The sequence below is a fragment of the Aulonocara sp. 'chitande type north' Nkhata Bay genome, linkage group LG7 (assembly GCF_057382095.1).
Source record: "Aulonocara sp. 'chitande type north' Nkhata Bay isolate Kocher_YH1m ecotype deep benthic linkage group LG7, A_spYH_male_GT1.1, whole genome shotgun sequence".
Classification (NCBI taxonomy): domain Eukaryota; kingdom Metazoa; phylum Chordata; class Actinopteri; order Cichliformes; family Cichlidae; genus Aulonocara; species Aulonocara sp. 'chitande type north' Nkhata Bay.
The window spans coordinates 44778526-44800409 of record NC_141350.1 but is presented as its reverse complement, the minus strand read 5'-3'; the positions used below and the strand labels follow the sequence as shown (position 1 = coordinate 44800409).

At 41.2% G+C, this 21884-nt stretch overlaps 1 protein-coding gene across 2 annotated transcripts; it reads left to right on the top strand.

The window, feature by feature from the left end:
* The first annotated feature begins 769 nt into the window (after positions 1 to 769).
* ssh1b (slingshot protein phosphatase 1b) lies at positions 770 to 20839 on the top strand. 2 transcript variants are annotated; one of them, XM_086300685.1, is made up of 15 exons: positions 770 to 1187; positions 2634 to 2671; positions 7803 to 7903; positions 9978 to 10042; positions 10863 to 10984; positions 11062 to 11130; positions 11498 to 11563; positions 12685 to 12879; positions 13181 to 13274; positions 13763 to 13891; positions 14035 to 14081; positions 15034 to 15180; positions 15290 to 15490; positions 15638 to 16274; positions 16437 to 20839. In XM_086300685.1, exons 1-15 carry the CDS (start codon positions 1107 to 1109, stop codon positions 17031 to 17033), a joined length of 2589 nt encoding a protein of 862 aa, XP_086156811.1. In that variant the 5' UTR covers positions 770 to 1106; the 3' UTR covers positions 17034 to 20839. The 2 variants fall into 2 exon arrangements, with proteins under 2 accessions (XP_086156811.1, XP_086156812.1); XM_086300686.1 differs by lacking the exons at positions 770 to 1187; positions 2634 to 2671 and adding an exon at positions 5123 to 5236.
* Positions 20840 to 21884: the final 1045 nt, after the last annotated feature.

The window sequence follows — 21884 nt, the reverse complement described above, 5'->3', positions numbered from 1 at the left end:
GAGCCCATTTTTAGTTGTAGTCTGGGGTGATGTGGAGGACAAAAACAGCTAAAAATAAATCTACATAAACAACTCCATAAATGGGTAATATGACATTGTATGTATAAAAAGCCATACATTTCATTTGTACCTAGTATCTGTTTCAAGTTTATATTTAATTGATTCATATTTAAATGTATTTATTTAGACATACTTTATCCTTTACTTCCCGCTTTCTAAAACCTAGCATCTACATTTTTTTTCTTATAGATTTTTTTTATACTTTTGTTGCATCAGTATGCAAATGAGGGAAATACACTTCATTATTTGCAGTGAGAAATGGGGGGGAATAAAAATGTATACATATTTGTAGTTTTTAAAAAATAAATGGTAAACATGTGCATTTTTTTGACAAAAATTATGAAAAATTAAGCATTAATTTACTTGACATTTTATAAAATTAATATTCATTTTTATGTATTATTTTGGTACATTTTCTTACCAATGAATGCAGAAAGGTTTTCTGTAATATTTTCATCTATAAATATTATATAATAAATATAAAATTAATCGGTTTTTGTTGTCTTAAAAACGTCCTCTCACAAACACTATGTTTCATAACGTGAGCACATTTTTATAATTATCATTAAATATCGTGAATATTTGTTTTTGGGAGTTCCTAGTCTGGCCTGTCACCTTGACAACATTGGCCCAATGACAGCGCACACGCGAACTAGGCCAGCCAATCACAGGCATCCGGCAAAGCTGCATGTCATTTCTGCCCCGCTTGCAACCTGCGCTGTGTTTTTGTTTGTCTGTCTGCACACCAGCGAAGAAATCACAGAGTCTGCTGCTGCTGGCGCGGAACGAAAACCCAGGAACTCTCTCTTCTCTCACTTTCCGCCCATGAGGACTCCGGTAACCGCAGAGGACGCACGGAGCAGGACCGAAAGGGAGCACGGCCGGGGCAGTGGAGTCAGGTGCTGCTGCTGGATGAGAGTCTGACTAGGCATTTTCTCCCCGGTGACAGCGACAATCTCAGCGGCGCATCTTCCCGGATAGGCGCTCCTCCTCCCCTCCCCTCCCTTCCCTTCCCTTCTCCTCTCCTCTCCTGCAGCTCACTGACCATGGCTCTGGTGACACTGCAGCGCTCTCCCACCCCCAGTGCTGCATCGTCGGCTAGCACGACCAACAGCAGTGCGGGGGAGGTGAGTGGAAATGCCGGGGGGCTGGGTCTTTGTGTGTGTGAGGGGGAAGACGCCAAGAATGCGCCCACGGGAGTGTGTAAAACAGGTTGGGTGGCGTTTGCGTTTGATATCCTGCAGGAAAGGGTTAACCTGGTTTCCGTCATAGTGCGTGTGTCCAAATGTGTGCGCTTGTGTGCTGCAAACTTGATATATTGTTACAACAGGGAGTTGTTTGTGGCTACTGTGGCAGGGGATTTGTAAACAAAAATCCTGCAGAGGGGGAGGGGACGGAGGGGGAAACGGAGGGGGGCTGTCGGATTTAGCTGTCAAGACACAAAGTGCTCGTTTTGCTGCTGCACAAACATTCGCAGGTCTCGGTGTTGCCGAGGTTTTTATTTGCGAGTAGTGCGGTCACCAATTTGGGAAGGAGGTCCTTAAATGTGGGGAGAGCGAGCCAAGTGTTTTTGCGAACTTCTAGAAATTTCAGAATAGCTCAGATCCATAACTGCACCGTGAAAATGCGCTTGGCCCTCACCGAGACGTCAAATCCCGCGCAGCACCACGCAGACAAACCGATAAGCTCCGTGCTCCTTGTTTCCAAGTTACATAGCAGGAAGAAGGGTTGTTGGTTCTAGTCGGGTTGCGTGGAGAAGTGATGCTGACTTAGTGGAGTTGGAGGCATTAAACCTCCACCTGTGAAAGCAGGGGCGTCGGTTAGAGATGGAGCACTGTTGGACGTTTTTATCCACGTGAAATCCTAACATCTGTGCTCGTGCGCCACTTTCTGGGTTTTCAGGAAAGTGGATTATGCGCTCAGAAGTAGGCTGAGGCACAAAAATAAGCAGTGACAAGCCTTGCTTTGAAGATAGGTGGGTGCTTCATCTCACCATCACTATTCTGCTAGAGTCAGCCGGCAGGAAGGAGGTGTGTGTGTGTGTGTGTGTGTGTGTGTGTGTGTGTGTGTGTGTGTGTGTGTGTGTGTGTGTGTGTGTGTGCGAGCGATGTCTGAATTAGTTTTTCGTTTTTTATTCCTGAAATTTGAAGGTGTCCTAAGGATTGAGCTGTCAGCTCTTTGCAACTTCATAACAGATTAGTTCACCAGGCTGCAGAGAGTTGGCCAGCAGGTGGCGCAGGCATTCTTTCGTCCATCTCTGCATGGTCCTTGAGACGTTCAACTTATTTAAGAGCAACTGCAGCCAAAAATTCAGAAATTTCGAACAAAAAATGTAAAATCCTCTCAGTTGTAGTTGTGTGATATGTTTAGCAGGATACTCAAGCGTGTGGTCCATGTGTGTTTGGTGCCTGCATTTCTATTAATGCGAAGCACTCTTAACTTTATCCTTGTTATGAAATAGTTCTGTTCCTTTCCCACTGTTCCACTGTTCATGATCATCACAGTTTTTATTTTTTTTTAGTATAAATATATTGTATGCTGTTTCAGATTCGCTCTTTTTACTTGTCTTTCAGGATTTCGGAAGCGATGATGAGAGGAAAAATAATCAGAGGTAAGACACTTTTTTTAGGTTTTTTTAACATATTTGAAGCTCTCTAGAGACGACATTTATAGCAGAATACAAAAGTATTGCGTTTCTTATAGTGGTCTTGTTTTCTGAACAACAATGCATATGGTAAATGGTAAATGGCCTGTATTTATATAGCGCTTTTCTAGTCCCTAAGGACCCCAAAGCGCTTTACATATCCAGTCATCCACCCATTCACACACACATTCACACACTGGTGATGGCAAGCTACATTGTAGCCACAGCCGCCTTGGGGCGCACTGACAGAGGCGAGGCTGCCGGACACTGGCGCCACCGGGCCCTCTGACCACCACCAGTAGGCAACGGGTGAAGTGTCTTGCCCAAGGACACAACGACCGAGACTGTCCGAGCCGGGGCTCGAACCGGCAACCTTCCGATTACAAGGCGAACTCCCAACTCTTGAGCCACGATCATCCCCATATCATACTGTTGTTATAATGAGATCTGAAATTGTAATACAGCACATAATTTTCTTTGTTTTTGGACCAATTAAAGGAGAATCGGGCTCAGGATAGTTCACTTCAGATGCATTTGCACTACGTGAAATAGAGTACATACAAGGCAGCAAACCTGACACTGACTTAACAGCTGTAATGATGGAAGTCAGCATCTCAGCTTTGTCCCAGGAAGCTGACAGGATAAAGAGTGGCTAACGTTCAGCTTCATTATGTACTTGCATTCGTACATTCACCTCCACTGCCTGAAACAAGCTGCTCTAGCACCTCTCCCTTTAAGGTCACCTTGTCCTTAAGCCAGCTTTTTTCCTATTGGCTCCCTCTCACAAACAGAAGGTATGAAGTGGGTGGATGGGGTTTCTGTGTACAAGCCAGGCTATTTGTCTGATATGGCCATATAAGGAAGTCCCGTTTGACATCATAAAGAGCCAGGAGTGTTTACTTGCATATACGCTGACCTTTGGTGACATGAGCAGCCTCCACCATGGCGATTATATTACTGTAAAAGATGTAAGGAGAAGCATTATAGGTGCACTTTAGTCACATGTGAAATACTTTGTATGCCTGTTTTGAAAAATATTTTAGAGATCAAAATTGGACTGCACAGAAACGCAGGAAGTAAACAGGTCTGATCGGAATTTGGGTATGTTTAGTGTATCTTTAGTTTTTTTTTAATAGGTGCCTGCTGAATTTGACTATTTCTGCCAAATGCTTCTGTGCAATAGATAATATACTAGATGTCAGGAAGGGTTTGTCGGTATGGATAGTAAACATTAAAAAAAACATGTATACTTTCAAAAAAGAGAGTGAAAAAGGAAGGTTTTAAAAGATGAATGATAATTATTGTATTTAATAGTATTTTCATCAGGCCTGCAGTGGGAATATCTGCAGTAAGCGCAATGCAAAAGCGTTCCTGAAGATGAATTAATAAAAAGAGGGAAGAAAGAATTCCCACATGCCATGCATACTCAGCGTGTGACTTATGACCTTACTGAATAATTTGTTAACAAGCTGAAAATCCTTTTTTCTACATATTTCAATTGTATATCACAGATTTTCCATCCATCATGGCGAACTATTTAAACACAAAAAAGTATCACTGCAGCGGCAAGATGATGCAGTAATGCATGAATACATTAGTGGCAAAATGAATGCATCTAATAGTTTTTTTGTGTGTGTCTTTAATGGAAACGATTTAAATAAAAGTAAATAAGCTGAACCAGGAAAATTAATGCTATTAAATTTTATACATTAATGTCTTTATTTGATTTTTTTTTCCCTGGTGGCCTGTGAGTCATAATGAGTCACATACTTATGTTTGATTTTTGGCCCCGGTTTCTCAGAGCTGTCAAGGAGAAAAATCTGCTGGACGAACAGTTGATTTAACTTGACAAGGCTTTAAAAAATGTTTCTCGCACTCCGTTGCATAACAGAGCGCATAAACCGCTGTCCCCGCTCAGTCACGAGGCTTTTCTTTAATCAACTTGACGTCACAAAAATCATGACTTGTGTCAGCAAAGCTTTGGCACAGACTGCCTTTGTGCTCGTGTTTGTGCGTGTGGGTTTGTCAGAGTTGAAACGGTCGTATCATGCTTTGAGCTTCTCCGCGGTTCGCAGATTCATCAGCGTGTAGTCTTAATTTAGAATTCTGCATGTCAAACTTGAGACTGACGCCAAGTAACAACCCCCCCCCCCCCACCCCCGTGCGCCCTCCCCTCCCTGGAATGAATGATGGTATTGTGGCCGGGTGTTGCATACGGAGAGCCGATTGCTGAATCACGAACTGTGAAAGAGGAGACGGGGGAGCCAAATCTGAACGGAACCCGGCGGCACAGATCCGGAGGTTTCAGGGTTTGGGATGGAAAGAAAGCTGAAAGGGGAAGAGAGGAAGGACAGGCAGGTTCAACCCAAACACGCTGTGCAGAGGTAGATGTTAATAAGAGGGAGGGGGAGTGGGGCGTTTTGACTGAGAGAAGATGCTTCTGGTCATAAAATCCTCAAATAAAGACATGCTCACCGTGCTGCCTCACTTTGTGGAGAAAGCTACTTGGACTCGGACGGAGATCTGCCGCATGTAAGTCTTCACAGCAGCACAAACAAGATCATTCTGTATACTAGATCCGTATTAGCAACAATCTGCAAACAGTGGCAGTATAGAATATGTGAGCTCTTTTACTTTAAAGTCATGAAAACATTTGTAGGAGAAGCAAGCGGCTTTAAAATCTACATCCTAAGTCTTATTCTGATGGTTGAGAATTGGGTTTTTCTTCGTGCTCAGTCCTTTACCCGGTCACGGTGTGAATTTGTTCAGGGATTCTGTTTTTTTTTTTTTAAAGCTAAATCCTCCGTGACTTCGTCTCATTCGTCTTCTACATACAGTTGAAGAGGATTAATGATAGCACGTTGCAGTGGAGCTGAAACAAAAGGCCTTGTGATGGCCCCACTCAGTCATACCAGGCTTTGTGTGTTTTTGGTCAAGAGAGGAATGAGACCGTGGTCGAACAAAGCTACACACTGTTCTGTGTGAGAAAATACGCTGAAGCTCTCCTCCTGCTTAGTGCAGCCTTCATAACAAAGTCATGACCCAGGAGTGCTTCATTCAGCACAGGTGGGCCGAGCAGAGGAAGTCTGAACGTTTGAGTGCATGTAGATAGCTGAGTGTGTGTGTGTATGTGTGAGGTGCATAAAGGTCAACAAACCCAATCAAGTGGAGTCTGGTCACCATTACTGTTAAAACTAAGGGCTGTTAAATGTGCTGGATCAGGACTCTGCTGACTTTCAGTCCCAGATGAGCCATCCGTCCTGCTCAGTGATCCAAACAGGACTAAATAAGAGAAGTACCTGCTCACGCTGTGTGCTGTGTCCCGACAGGCCTTTCATACGTTACTGGTGTGTGACTTCAGCTTAAATTTGGCCAAATGTGCAACACAATGGAGTATCTGCACTCACCTGTTTACAGGAGGTACAGCAGGTCAGTCAGTTAAAGCCAAATCATTGTTTTTTTTTAGTAAACAGAATCACTTTGGACTTCAGGATTTTGTAATGAAATGAGGACCGTAAGGACGTCATTTCAGAGTACAGGATATTGTATAGAGCAAAAAAAGAAGTCTTTTCAGAATAATGGCTCATTGTGTGCACAGTTAGGGTTGAATTTTATGAAGTTTTATTTTTCAGCTTTAACAATTTTAGTTTAACAACCTTATCACCAAATGTTTACATTTATGTTTATATTTTGAAAGTACGCTGACAATTTTTGACATTGTCTTTTCTGATTTATAACTGCTATTTGTTATTCTTACTAAGACAAAGTTTAAAGTGTGTTTTCAAGCTGAACTGCATCGGTTTAAATCAGCTGATGGCGCCGAAGTAATGTCAGAGCTGAATTTTAGAAAATGTTTTCTTGTTTGTTTGTTTTCATTTGATTCTAAAGGCTGTTGGTTTAGTTTAGTTACATCTGCCAGTGAGGCTATGTGATTGTTTGAGGTTGTCAGTCTGTTGTTAGCAAGATTGAAACAGAGATGGAGTTTGGCCCGGTGTGAGGGGGAATTAACTTTTGGGGTTGGTGTGTTTGCTGCTGTGAATTCAGGAAATTTTGAAAGGATTCTTTTACCATTGTAGACAAAGCCAAAAAAAAACAACTTAATTTACGCCATTTTGGACAAAGGTACTGGTCCAGCTGCTCGAACACCGTAGCCCATGCGATGAAGCTCCTGGCGCAGCACGTTTCTGTGCTGATGTTAATGCCCGAGGAGGTTTCTCTGCAGATGTTGAGTCAGCAGACTTTCATGCATCAGGACTCAGTGACCCTGCTCTTCAAGGGTTTGTGGTCTGCCACTTCATTGGCTGAGTTGCTCAACTTACAGTCAGTAGTGGATTAAAAAAAATCCACAAACTGACTTGTTGCAACAGCGGCATCGTGTTACAGTAACACGCTGGAATTCAGTGACCTCTTTAGAACAACCTTTTCTTTTACAAATGTTTGTAAAGGCAGACTGCATGGTTCGCCTGAAGATTTGTTTATATAATACATCTTCACAAATGCATATCAGAGTAAAATATGAGAAACTGTCAGATATCATTTTGTAGTTCTCCAGAAAATAACTGAGTTATCCAAATTGTGACGTCCTTCTGGATCCAGGGTGGGAATTTATGCACGCTGTGGAGGGAATTCTCTTCTTCTGCTCTTATTTTGCTGTTTGAATTCACTTTCTTCACTTCGTGATTAAATCCTTCATGATAAAATACTGGAGGAGATGCCATTTTCTTTTTCTATTTCAGTCCATAATAATAATAATAATAATAATAATAATAATAATAATAATAATAATAAAGACTGAGAATGGAGTTAAAGTACAACAGATGTGATGTTTTTCAAGGAAGTGAGATTATTTAAACTTATTGCAGCTCAACAGATTTTCCACGAGGCAGTCCGTTCTTTGTGACTTTTAGCTTGGCATACGTGAGCTGGTTAGCTGTGAGCGCTACCATGCAGCCCAACTTGCTGCCATTTGATGAAAGTTCAGTATTTCTTGTGGTTGGATTTTAGGGTATAGAATGACAAATTTGGCTGCTTATGGCCAAAGTGTAGTTGTGTCCAGGCATCAGCATCACTGAATTCCTTTTGCACATCTACTTTTCAGCCTCAGCGAGAGCTTCTTCATGGTCAAAGGAGCCGCCCTCTTCCTCCAGCAAGGTGGCAGCACGCAAGGACCAAAGACCCCGACCCACCACAAACATGCAGGTGGGAACAGAGTCACGCAAAAACACACAAAGCTTTGTGTTTTTTCTCTTTTACCTATGTTCACTGCACAAACAAGACCCCAGACAAAAGCAAATGTGTATTTGCCGAGTCTTTTCTCCGTGTTTGTGGGTTTTGTTTGTGTTTAGTCTGAAGCATCACATAATTCGGTCTGACCCGAAGAGCCCTGCAGTTCAACGCCAGGCTTACATAGACTGTTTCATACAAGAGCACTCAGAGGGCACAACTCCCCCATAAGGCCAAGCGTTATGCTAAAACTTTGATGTTTTTATGATGACGCCAGCATTGTTACTATGGAAATCTAGTGCAGTATATTAATCTTTTTGTGTCATATAATGTTGTATGGAAAAACAACCTTATATTGTTTTAAAGAAAAAACAAAGTAAGTGCTGATGTCCCCCAATAAAAAATGAAAGTTTGGTTCAATGGAAAATGAAGCTTTTTCCCAATTCGTGTGGCCCTGACCTTTGACCTATGACCTGCTGCAAGGTCAAAGGTCAGGGCCTTTGACATTTTTCTTTGTCAAAGGCCCTAAAAATGTATTATTTTTATTATCTTTGATTGGAGCAGAATAGGCTGAAACGTTTGGCCTTTATAAACTGTAAAAACTTCAGACTTTAAGCTATAATAATGCGGTTGTGACTGAACCAGTTGCTAAACTTTATGGCGTTGTTGTAATGTTGTAGGGTGTGGTATTGAAAATATAAAAGCGGCATTGTACAGCTCTCTGCATGCTCTTTCATGAGATATATTACTCAATACAGTTCCTTTGATAGTTTTTGGGTGGGCGCCACTTTAGCTCAGTGGGTGAGCGTGTCCACATGCGGCATGACCAGAGTGTTTTCTCCCTCTCTTTCTCCCCAGTTTTCTGTCTTCACATTGCTATACTATCTAAAAGAGGCAAAAAAAATAGCCTTTAAGGATGATAAAATTTGACTGGGCACTAACAATAAGGTTGAGGGGAAATGCTTAGCTGCCTAGGTACTCATGTCCCCCAAGCTGTAGAATATTGTTGTGAAATTTGAAGACGATCCATAAAAACAATCGTGAGTGGCATAAAGTTTTTACTGATTTTCACATTTGGGGTGACCTTTACCTGCTTTAACCAAAGTTAAATCAGCTGTTGTTGGCATCTGCCATCACACAGAATTAGAAAATGATATCTTGAAAACTGTGGATGCTAGACTGCTAACAAACAGACCGACAGACAGACAAGCAAACAGTCGATTACAAACTCCGTCCCTTTGGGGGAAGAACGATCAAGTCTCAAACTGTGTGCTTGTGCTCATTTCCAGCTTCACCGTTTAATTATTAGACTCACCTAATAATGTCTGCATGCTCCATAGTTCAAAACAATCCTTTATGTAATTTATGTTTAAAATCTTTGGAAATGTGTTTAAAAACTGTTGAAATATGAACCTAACAGACTGAAACTGTGAGGTTGCCATTCAGCTCTATCAGTGACTGCCATTCGTGCTTGTCTCTCTGCCAGTCTCTTTCACTAACACTCTTTGGGGTTTTTTTGTGTGTGTCTATAAAATTGTGGGCAAGGGCAGGAAAGGTCAAGTCAGTTTGTAAAAACCTCTGCTAAATATTTACTTCAGCACAGCTGGGAGGTTAAACGATTTGGATTTATCTTCATTGTGAGAAATGTGCAAAATTTTCCTCCCACTGAAGAAAACAATAGAAAAAGCTGAATGGTCAGTTTGTAGTTGACCTTCGGAAAGTCCAGAAATCACGTCTCTAAAGCTCATGTCTGATTAAAGTGTATATTATCTATATTGTTAGTGCGATCTTCAGTATGTCTGTCAGCTGATTATTGTTAGTTTCAGTTGTTATATTTTATGCAAATAAACATACAGAAGCATGAAATCCACTTCTTTGCCATGGTAACCAAGCAAAATCCTGTCCATATCAGACGACAACACTGTGACGCTGACCTTCAGCCAGTCTGGCATGCAAAACGCAGTTTAATCAGTTCCCACGTGAGGAAAAATGTGAATTATGTTAAAGGCATTGTTGTTGAATCATTTCACAGTCTGCGTTTCACTTTCAGGTGATTTGCCTCAACATCTGCAGGTCATGTTTAAGATTCTCCGGTCTGAAGATCGCATTAAGCTGGTCAGTACAAACATGTTGCCATGTGTTGCTTTGTTTTTGTTGCTGGAAGCGTTCATTTCATTTATTTGATTCAGCAAAGATGAAATCAGAGACTTAAAAGTAAAGACCTGCTCCACTAGTTAACTGAGTGTTTTTATAGTAATGTGCAAAAGTCTTGAGCCCAATAACCTGTCTTTATATTTAGCTTCAAAAGTTCTCCAGGCTTTCTGAAGGTCTTTCAAGGGTTATCTTTGGACACTGGCTGCTTTTCCATTCACTTTTAGTCCAGTCATTACACCTGATCATTTTCAGAGAAATCTTTTATAGAAAGTACATAATATGTTCCAATTTGTTTAGAATCTATGCATCTATGAAAAATGTCATGGATAACACAGTTTGACAGGCTTAAATTTGTATGTTTGTGTTAACAAGGTGATTCCCACAGAGCTATTAGCCAAAAACTTGTAGTGTCATGTACTGTTCACTACCGCCTCATTACAAATGGTCTCAGTGGTGGCTGTCAAGAAGCTATTCTTAAGGAAGAGAAACGGTAAAGAACTGGCGTGTAGATCATTGTTGTGATGGCAGATCCATCCATCCATGAAACAAAAAATAATAGAAGAGCAGGAATAGGCCAAACACCTGGGATTGCAAACATATGTAAAAACACAGATGTTGTTCCTGAGCTTGCAAAAAAGTTTCGTTTTTGAAAAGAGCTGGGGTTTTTACCCAATCAAATCTGCAGAATAAATCCAGAATGTGGCCACATTTTATTGTTATCCAGCAGTACTGCTGTAGAGTCCAGACGCAGTGTTTTGCAGTCTCTCCTTTTGTCGTGCAGGCTGTGCGGTTAGAAAGCAGCTGGACAGATCGAGTGCGCTATATGGTGGTTATCTACACCACTGGCCACCAAGATACAGAGGAAAACGTCGTCCTGGGTATGGACTTTACAGATAAGGACAGGTAATTAGTCTCTCTGCACGTGCACATTTTACCTGTTTTAATGAGATTTGTTAACCTCATGTTGTTGTGATCTACAGTAAGAATTGCTCTATTGGGATGGTGCTGCCGCTGTGGAGCGATACCAACATACATTTAGATGGAGATGGGTAAGTTTCACTTTGCCACATGCAGAGAACAAAAACACTAATGGATGTTTTCATTCTGATCACTTCAAAATGTGAGACAAGGGTTTTCTAGCGAGGCTCATTTCGAGCCTATTCTTTAGGCTTTAGTGCCCACCAGTGGCAGTGGAGGGAGTTACACAGATTTTTTTTTTTCCTCTGTGTGATAACAGTTCTTGCTGACCTGTTAACATTGTCCCTGCCTCTGTAAGCTGGAGGAATGTTCCACTGTTTGGTGTCCTGAATAGACCCCATGGACGAGCCCTGTCCAGTCTGTGTTTACATCCCCCTCATTACTCTTCACCTCAGTCCAAACTAATCTCCTTCTCCGGCTTTTCTTCTTCTTCACTAGAGGCTTCAGTGTGAGCACAGCAGGGCGGTCACATGTCTTCAAGCCTGTGTCTGTGCAGGCCATGTGGTGAGTTCTTCATGTCTGTCTAGAAGTGGGGTTGTGTTAATACGCCGTTACCCAACATTTTTGCCAAAGTGATTGGGAATTGAATTTAAAATCAGTTAAAAATGTGTACATTTGTTTGTGTTAACTTGGAGGATACGGTTCGTGTCTTTGTGCAAGTTGTGAAGGTCTGTTACAGTTGTGCTCAGACATTTACATACACTCATCACAGGCATGGATGTCATGGGAATTTTGGGACTTTTAAGGATTTCTTGGAAATTAGGTGCACACATATCAACAAATATCAAATATAAGCAATGAAGAACTTCAAAGAACTCTGTGAAGATCTAAGAAGGAAAATTGTGAATTTACACAAGTCTGTTGAAGCCATTGTTAAACATCTGCAGATTTTAGGATCATTAGTTCAAACAACTGTACATAAGTACAAGTTATTCAGATGTGGCATTGCTTTGCCGCAGTGTAGAAGAAGACCCAAACTGTCACCCTCAGATGAGAGGAAATTGATTAGGATGTTCAGGAACAACCCAGGAACCATCAAACCTCAATCTTGCCATGAACACTGCAGCTGTCAACCATGGTGGTGGCAACATCGTGTTCTGGTCTGCCAGTGCTACTGTTATGTTGCACAGTGTGGATGAAATAATGAAGGAGGAGGACTACCTCCCAATTCCTCAACTTCATTCAAGGTTTAATCAACTTCAATCTTGAATCAGCAGCTAGACATTTGAAACTTAGACACAGTTAACTAGGTGTTATAACAGGATAATGATTCAAAACACAGCTCAAAACTGGTTTTGGAATGAAGAAAGCAGCGGATTACGCTTAAAACCGACCAATTTAAATGAACCAATTCTTGTACGTCTTGATGGTCAAATATTCACTCAGAATTATGTCAGAAGCTTTTTGATGGCTACCAAAATCTTCTGGATACATCTTGTTTAGATACTTTACCTTTTATATATTTGAGTCTGTTTTCCACTGATGACACTCCTACCACACTCTGTGTATGTGAGCGTTCACATGCCACCTTCTGGTCAGCTGACAAAATTACCAATAATGTGCAGGTTTCCCTTCTGTTCAATGGGGATCTTTAGCAGTTAAAAGTTTGCGTCATGTTCCTGCAGGTCCGCCCTGCAGGTCCTCCATAAGGCATGCGAGGTGTCCCGCCGGTTCAACTACTTCCCAGGGGGCATTGCTCTCACATGGATGGCCTTCTACGAGAGCTGCATCACCTCCGAGCAAAGCTGCATCAATGAGTGGAACGCTATGACCGACCTGGAGAGCACCCGGTCTGATTCTCCCACCATGTTCGTCGACCAGTGAGTACCCAGCATAGCAACTCACCTCATGTAATGAAGGAAAAACGGGCACATCTTTTAAGTCATGCAGTACTAATTAATTATCCTGTATTTTTCAAAGAAGATTTAAACAGATCTCATGCAGCCAAACAGATCATAGATCAAATGTGCCTGCGCCGTGTGTCTTTAGTCGTAAATTTATATGCTTTGGACACGAGCTGCTGTTCTTCTGTTTCTGGCCTTTGTCTTCATCAGTGGGAAACACTGTTATGCAAATTTTCATTCAGACCACAGCACTGATGCATTGACTCATTATGTGCAGGCCAACTGAGCGAGAGAGAACTGAATGTGCCATTAAAGCCAAACTACGCAACATCATGATGTTTCAAGACTTGGAAAACATCACCTCAAAGGAGGTACGTGCCGAATCAGTATTTGTCATTCAACGGGCAAGGAATGGTCTAAATTTTCTTTTATTTTCACGTTTTAGGAAAGAATACACTAATTAAAGATTCAAATTAGCTGTCTATAAAAGTTTAAGTGTGTTTTCCTCAATAACTAGTCACTGCCGATCTTTGTTTTTATGCATTCAGGCAAAAGGCCTTATTTTAATCTCTTCAGCACAAAACAAGTTTTTTGTTTGTTTTTTTGCATTTTTGCTAAATAAAAATTAAAAAACTATTTTCCCAGAGCAGGCAGCACTACGTGTTTTATTTGTCAGATTTTTACACTTTTACACTTTTTACACTAAGGGATTTGCCTCCTGGGATGAACCAGGGACCTTTTGTTTGTAGAACCTTTACAATATTAAATAAAGGTACCAATGCTTAACCTGTGGTTGGTAATGCATTTGGAAACCATGTTTTTAAGAAAGTGGGGGTTCATGTTAATTCCTCATCCTCAGATCCGTAACGAGCTGGAGCAGCATATGAACTGTAACCTCAAAGAATACAAGGAGTTTATAGACAACGAGATGCTTTTGATCCTCGGTCAGATGGACAAGGCTACACTTATCTTTGACCATGTCTATTTGGTGAGTTGTTTGCATCTTGTAGTATAATTTAGAATTCTGTATACCCGCCCTCCATACTGATAGCCAAATACTCTTTCACTGTGGTATATAGTTGGTTTAAATACAGTTATTCTGTGTAAGTTTCGGCCTTTCTTCCTCTCTAGGGCTCTGAGTGGAACGCTTCCAACCTGGAAGAGCTACGTGAGTGTGGGTGAGCTGAGAGCTTAACACTAACCAAAGAATCTAACCTATTTTTCTTGGTTTAATCCCACTTGTCTAATTCTCATTTATGTGTCTCTTGTTATTCCTATAGACATATAATTGCAAAGTCTGTTAAAATCAGACCAAATTTAAGTGCTTGACTTAACTTTGTGCTTGAAGTTAAGTATGAAAATATGCAGAGCTTTAGTAATAACCATAGATTGCATATAGATTATGAATATTGGCGTCATGCATTACTTAATGTAGTTTGGATTTGAGCTTTGTGGCCATGGCTGTCTTGGTGTTTAAAGACCAAACATCACAAGTGAGGCCAGGATCTGGCTGAGAAACTGAAGGAGAGTTCTCTTGTGGTAGAGATCTGTCAGTCACAAGGGTGCTATACCCTACACCTTACTGTTATTTCTCTACATTGCACCACAATTTACACAATTAACATGTTGTATTCAGTAAGAATTTAGACCCATCAGGAAAGTGTTTACTGATATCATACATTAACAGAGTAAAAGACCTCCCTTGTAGCCCATAGAAAATACAGCACGACTACTTTTTGCAACCAGAGGAGGCACCTCCTGCTGGCCATTAGCAAGTAATGCAGGTTTATAGCATTTGTATCTGACCTGAAGGCTACATCCAGTTTTTATATCCAGTCTATATGAACAATATGGTTCATGCTCAAACACCACATAGAAAAATAACTGCTCAAAGAAGAAAGTGCAAGAAGAAGAAAGAGAGAAGAGACTTTGGACACACGAAAGACTTTTTCTAAGTAGAATGGAGCCTTTTTGTCAAATCTAATCTTTGCTATTTGTCACAGCAAATCAAGACCTGGTTGTGGGTGAGCTCTTTCAGGACTCACTGATCTTTTTTGTTTTGTTTTTTCCTACTATGATAAAGGTCTGTGGGCAGAGGAGTAAATATTAACATGATGGGTTTTTTTGCAGAGTGGGTTTTATTCTGAACGTTACCAGAGAGATCGACAACTTTTTCCCAGGCTTGTTTTCTTACCACAATGTCCGAGTGTACGACGAGGATGCCACTGACCTGCTGGCCCACTGGAATGACACTTACAACTTTATCGTCAAAGCCAAGTGAGAGCAAAACAAACCAGTCATCTTGGGGGTGGGAGGGGGCTTGCTACTGTTGTCTAGATTCATAAAATGGGGTGAGAGTGATTTTTCTTTTCTCTTGATCCAATAGGAAGAATAATTCCAAGTGCCTGGTGCACTGTAAGATGGGGGTGAGCCGGTCTGCCTCTACTGTTATTGCCTATGCAATGAAGGAGTATGGCTGGTCTCTGGAGAAAGCCTACAACTTTGTCAAGCAGAAACGGAGTATAGCTCAGCCAAACGCCGGCTTCATGAGACAGCTGGCAGAGTATGAGGGAATTCTAGATGCCAGGTAAGCAGGTCTATGCTTTCACTAAGGTTTGCACTTTGCAGAGCCAACAGATGGAACCACTGTGTTTCATGAAGCTAATTAAGAGATTATAACTCTGTGTGGTTTTAGTTATTCTAGTCACATTTAAAGCCTAATTCACCTTTGCAGCAAACAGCGTCACAACAAGCTATGGAGGCCTGGAGCAGATGAGGAGGGATCGGATGATTTGCAAGCCTCAGGCCATTGTGCCGGTGGAGGGGAAACACTCAGAGAAGAGGAAGCCTGGGGAGGCTGCGGGGCATCTCCCTGTAGGGGTATGGGTCTGGAGATGGAACCTCTAGACTCTCTTAACTATAATTATTACTTTAGACGTTTGTCAGACTCCGCACTTGACAGTGAGCCTTCCACTCCAGTTCGGGGACCCCCTCTGCTCGGTATGGAAAGAGTTTTTATTGAGATTGAAGATGTAGAGAGAGATGCCCTGCTGGAGGACGAGGGTTTCCCCATGGCCCATTTAGCCCTGCCTGGTGAGGGCACCGCAGCCCAGACCTGTGGACGCCTTGATCCCCTCGAGGACATGAGGCTGAGGCTCGAGTTCAGTACTTTGGAAGAAGAGGATGAAGAAGAAGCTAAGAAAGAGGAAGCTGAGATGGCAGCTTTGGCTCAAATGCCTGGAAATTCAGAGGGGAAGAAAATGGGGGAGGAGGATGAGAGGAGCGAGGAAAGCCGGTTAGGGTTAGCCAACCTGAACACCAACAACAGTAACCGCCTAGCAGCCAAGCGCAGCTGTCCTGCAGCTTTTGATGTGAGTTTAAAAAAAACAAAACATTTTTAGTTGAAAGATAAAGTCTTTAAGTTGCAATTTTAAACATCTATTTGTCGTAGAGGTAAATGTTGTAAAGTGAACATATTTAGTTTTCATGTGACTGACCATATGCTGCATTTTGTTCAATTTTTCTCCATTTAGGACAGTGGTAGCACAGGAAACCCTTTAAAAGTGAAGCCCTCCTATCAGTCCTGTAAGGACTGCATGCGTCTACCGCAAGGGCGGCGCTGTGACCGTCCAACAGGAGGCCGTCCCCACCGCCTTAACCCTTCCCGCCACTGCACTGTCCCTTCCATATGCATAGATCCGCCTGGAACGAATTTTGCTTCCACATCGAGTCTGCAGTCTCTTTCCAGCCCTGCAGTTGTACCACCTAACTTGATCCAGCCCTCTACTCAACTGTACCGCTGTTCCACCTGTGCCCCTGACGTCACAGCTGTTCCCCTAACCAACCACCAGAAACTGGCCTCACCCATGAACTGTGAGGAGGCGCCTCCTGACCGCAGCTCAGTGGAAACGGAGGACATGGATGAACCGCAGGGTGAACAAGTGTTAAGGGAGTGTACTGACGCCATCAGTGACGCTGAAGATTTAAAATTACAACCTGGTGGAGCAGTAGAGCTCCCGCAGCTGCAAATGCCAGGACTGGGGATAGAATTTGGTCTGGAACTGATGCGACAGAGGGCAGAGCAGCTTGAGAAGCTGCCAAGCATGGCCATGGAGGCCAGCTCTCAGTAGGACACCTGCCTTAACACGGTGGCTCAAGCAAAGATGAGATGGGGGGATGAGAAGTGGCTTGCCACTGTCTCAGTCTCTTTAATGGCTTTGAGAAGTTAAAACCTGCTGCTGTGGTACCACGAACAAAGCACTGTGCTGATCTCCACTCTAATGTCTCGGCTCCATTTAAACAAGCTGCAGAAGCTCAGTGCATTGACAGAGAGAGCTCCGTCGTAGACTTCCGGCATTGAGATCCAGATGAGGCCGATTGCTTTCACTATGTGCTTAAGGCCTGGATGCTTCAGATCGAGCCAGGGTGGAAGACTTTCCCGTGTGTTTGAGGCCGCCGTGGGCTATTCGAACTGCCTTTCTCACCACACGTGCAGGATCATCCCCTTTTCCCACTCCCCAGCCGAGACGAGCATTACGCCGCCATGTTGCCATCAGAAGACAAGTTTCAGTGCAGCAGTGGCAGTTCGTAACATCTAGTTGTGGTTCCTTTATGACTCCTCAGAGTGCTTTATTTAAATGTCGATGAAAAGAAAAATACAGAAGTAGCACGCTTCTGTCAGTGTACTCTGTTTCCAGTATTCATGGAGGAGCTCAATAAGTAATTATAGCTGAGCCACTGTTTCCTCATATTACTACAGATAACTGAACCATCACTGAGCTTAACTTATATTTTACCTGCTGCAGCTGCTTTTGCATCGTGAGAGAACATTTCATGTGAAAGCATACTAGTTTATATGAAAGAAAAAAGTGGATGTGACCGTAGCCTTTTTAATGCCTCTTTGTGAAGCACCGTACCTCGGGCCAGGAGCGTCTCAGACTGTTTTTGGTCAAAGACTGTTTTGTTCTTTCTGCTCAGCGGCTACTTCACCCTGACCTCCTCCAATAAAGTTAATCTAATCATGTACTGAAAGCGCTTAGTTTAGTCCACGCATGACTTTGCAGTATTACATAACATATCTCCAACACATTTACACACAAATGTATCGAACAACAACAAACTTCTACTTGAGTTTTTTAGCATTTGATTTTCTAATAATTGGTTACATTGTAAGTAACAACAAAAAAAGGTGCATTCGTTTTTCAAGTGGATGTTGAATTGATTCAGCCTAACCTGATCAATCATCTTATGCATAAGAGAATGACAGAAGATTGAAAGGCATTTAGACCCCGAGCAACAACCAGATCATTTCTGATGTAACCAAAGCTGTAACATGCACGGACACTCGGATTGCATCCACAGATATTTTTAAATTCACACAAATCACATATACAGTAGATTATGCAGTTGAGCACAACTCTAGTATCCATTCACACCATGCACAGTCATACGAAAACAGACCAGGAAATCAAAAAAATATATTTTTTAATCTCTTGAAAGTTTAAGGGATTAGTTGCGTTTGTTCGCCGTGTCAAGTGGAGCCCATCCCTGTGTAATGTATAACTTATTTGCTCTAATGATAACATTTGATCCACGTGTCAACTGGTTATGCTGTAAAAATTTGTTCATAATATACTGTGAAATTGAAAAAAGTAACTCCAGTCACTCCTATATGAAAATCAGATGATATTTATAACTTATTGTACTGGATTTCCTTTATTTTAAATGCAGAGAAGGTAATCTATGACATCAAGATGATTGCAAAGCTTAGCACATGCAGGTTTACACACATGTGTCCCAGGCAGTTATTTCAGAGCTTTTTCTAATTTTTTATTTATACTTTCTTTCTTTTTTTGTTCTTTTTTTTTTTTTTTTTTTTTTTTTTTTTTTACAGTGTCGCATAGCCTAAGGCTTCTTCTGGTTTGTTTGTTTTTAAAGCTGTTTCCTAAGTGGTGTGCCACAAATCCAAAGTTGCTGTGCCACAAGGTTTATTCTCTGTAAAATTCTCTGTTTGGTTGCTCTTGTGTCGATTCCCTTACTGGCGCGCTGGGTGTGCTGCTAAAGGATGCCTGTTTGTCTGCAGAGAAAGCGTGTGCACGATGTATTACTGTGTTTAGCACTTAAGAAAAATGAAAACTGTGCAAAGAACGAATGCAAATCATTTGGTTATCTTCAACTGTGCATTTATTCTTTATTTTTGTGGAAATTTGGTTTGTTTTTAATTCGATAAGTATGAACAACAGTGCAACCTCTGTTCCTTTTTCTCCCCGGACTAACTGAATCAGAGGGAGCTGCAGGTTTGCTCCACTAATTAGATTAAAATATTTTGGTGCTCAATTTAAGCTGGTCTTTTCCTTCACATGGCCATTTGAGTGTTACATAACACAAGATGATTGAAAGAGCTTGCAACTGAACAACTTCAAACTGAAAAGAGTTTGAATTCAGAAATTGTAACAAGTGATGAACTTGCAAAGGTTTGTGAAAGACAGATTAAGGAAATATTATATGGAGCTAAAAAACTGGTATGCTTTAATGTAAGTATGAAGCTATAGCCATTATCCAGTTAGCTTAGGTTAGTGTGATGACTGGAAGCAGAAACTAAGTTTATGGGTCTCTGTGTAATCCACCAATTTATTTCACTACTTGACATATTATCTTACTTAAAAAATGTGAAAAATCTTCTTTTTTTGTTTGTTTTTGTTGTTTTTAGTTTTCATGCTACGCTAACTAGCTTCTGACTATACCAATCAAATGCCAAGGTGGTGTTGATTTTGTCGAAGTAAGCATACTTTATCAAATTTCAAACTATTTCTTTAATGTATTAAAGGTGGGATTCCACGTTAAGCCAGTTTTTAGCATTTTAAAGCTCTTGGCACATGGACCTGATTAAGGTTGACAAAATTCCTGCATCCCTGCACCACAGCACTATGTTTGGCTGGTTTTGTCCCTTTTTTTCTATTTAAGTGCCTTAACCTCAGCCTTAGCTCTAACATAAAGCATCACAGGCTTTGCAAATTTTCTGTGAGTGTGTTGATGGTCTGGCTTTTTGTACATTACTTAACCTCACTCCCAATAATAACCATTACCCTTTGCAATGTATAACTTAGCACATATTATAATGTATGCAAACACACTCGAGCTCATTTACAGCAGCATCTTCTCCCTCAACGCACTTGGTGGACTTCCATTTATTAATAGCCTCTAATAATGATGTAATTGTTTGATATTGTTGAGACTTGTGGTACATTGTATTGGTTCAATAGCTGAAGAACCTTATTTGCTGGAATGAGAACTATCATTTACATTAAACTGTTAGATAGGATGAATTTATCTTTGAAATTTACCAGTCTGTACATATTTTTCTCTACAATTTGCTATTTGAGTATATTAGCTTGCAGACATGGTCAATATTTAAGAAGAAAGTATTAAAAATGCTACTGTGTATTGATAAGTACTCATAATTAAGTTCTCGTGTTTGTACCACGCAAAATATTTTATATAATCTCTAATTTAGGCAGTTTTCAGGCTCTATGGAAAATGGCTGTGTTTGTTTTATTGCATTAGTCCCAGGCATCAGGCCTCAAAATGACAATCCTACTGAAGAGCCAAGCACTGAGGACGTTAAAAACACATTGTAATGTAGGGAGGGGGGGTTATTTGAGGTATTTGAGTGTATTTATAGAGCACAAGTCAGCCCCAAAGCACGTGAGCTTGAGTGGAAGATGTAAATAAGTAAAAACCTCCCTGAGAGTAAGATTTTGTTACGTTTGATGCTTTTTGTTAACTTTTGTGTACTGTACATTGCCAATGTTCATGTGTATGCACTTTTTTTACATTTTGTTAATATGTTGTCCAGTCTAATGTTTATCATGGAAATAAACTATTTCCTCTGCATTATCTGTGTAATCAGTTGGATTTTGCATGCATCCAGTGTAGACAACACACACTAGACTAAAGAACAACTCAGTTTAAAATTTTAGCAATGCGTGTCATCATTTGTGTAAACATATAGACTCAACAGCCACTTTGTTAGTTACATCCTTTCAGCTGCTTGTTAACACAAATATAATCAGCCAGTCACATGGCAGCAACTCTGCATATTTAGGTGTGAAGACATGCTTACGATTACCTGTTGCAGCTCAAACCAAGTATGAGAATAGTGGAAAAAAGGTGATTTAAGTGACTTTGGATGTGGCATGCTAGTTAGTGCCAGACAGGCTCGTCTGAATGTTTCAGAAACTGCTGATCTACTGGGATTTTCCCACATAATCATCTCCAGTGCTTACAGAGAATGGTCTGGGGGAAAAAAAGAAAATATCCAGTGAGCAGCAGTTCTCTGGGAAAATGGAGTCTTGATTTCTGCTGTAACATTTGAGTGACAGGGTGAGAATTAGGCGTAAACAAGATGAAAGCATGGATCCATCCTGCCTTGTATTAATGATTCAGGTGGCTGTTGGTGGTGTAATGGTGTAGGGGATCATTTCTTGGCACTATTTGTACTCCTTACTATCAATTGAGTGTCATTTAAGCACCATAGACTACCTGAGTATTGTTCCTGACCATTTCCATCCTTTTATGACATCTTCTGATGGCTGCTTCTAACAGGATAGCACACCCTGTCGCAGAGCTTAAATCATCTCATACTGGTTTCTTGTACAAATGGCTTCCACACCTTTGGGTGTGGTGGAATAGGAGGTCTCATCTATGATCTGCAGCATCTGTGCTATCATGTCAACATGGACCAAAATCTCTGAGGAATGTTTCCAACATCTTGTTGATTCTTTGCAATGAAAAAATAAGTCTGTTTTGATGGGAGTTCAACCTGGTACTAGTAAGGTGTACCTATAGTTAAAAATAAAAAAACATTTCTTTAGATGCAGTCTAGTTATGTTGGTACGTTACTACTAAAGAGAATGTAAGGGAAATGAAGCAAATCTGACCAGCAAATCTTCTGGTCTTGTCTTTCTCTTTTAGTCAAATGG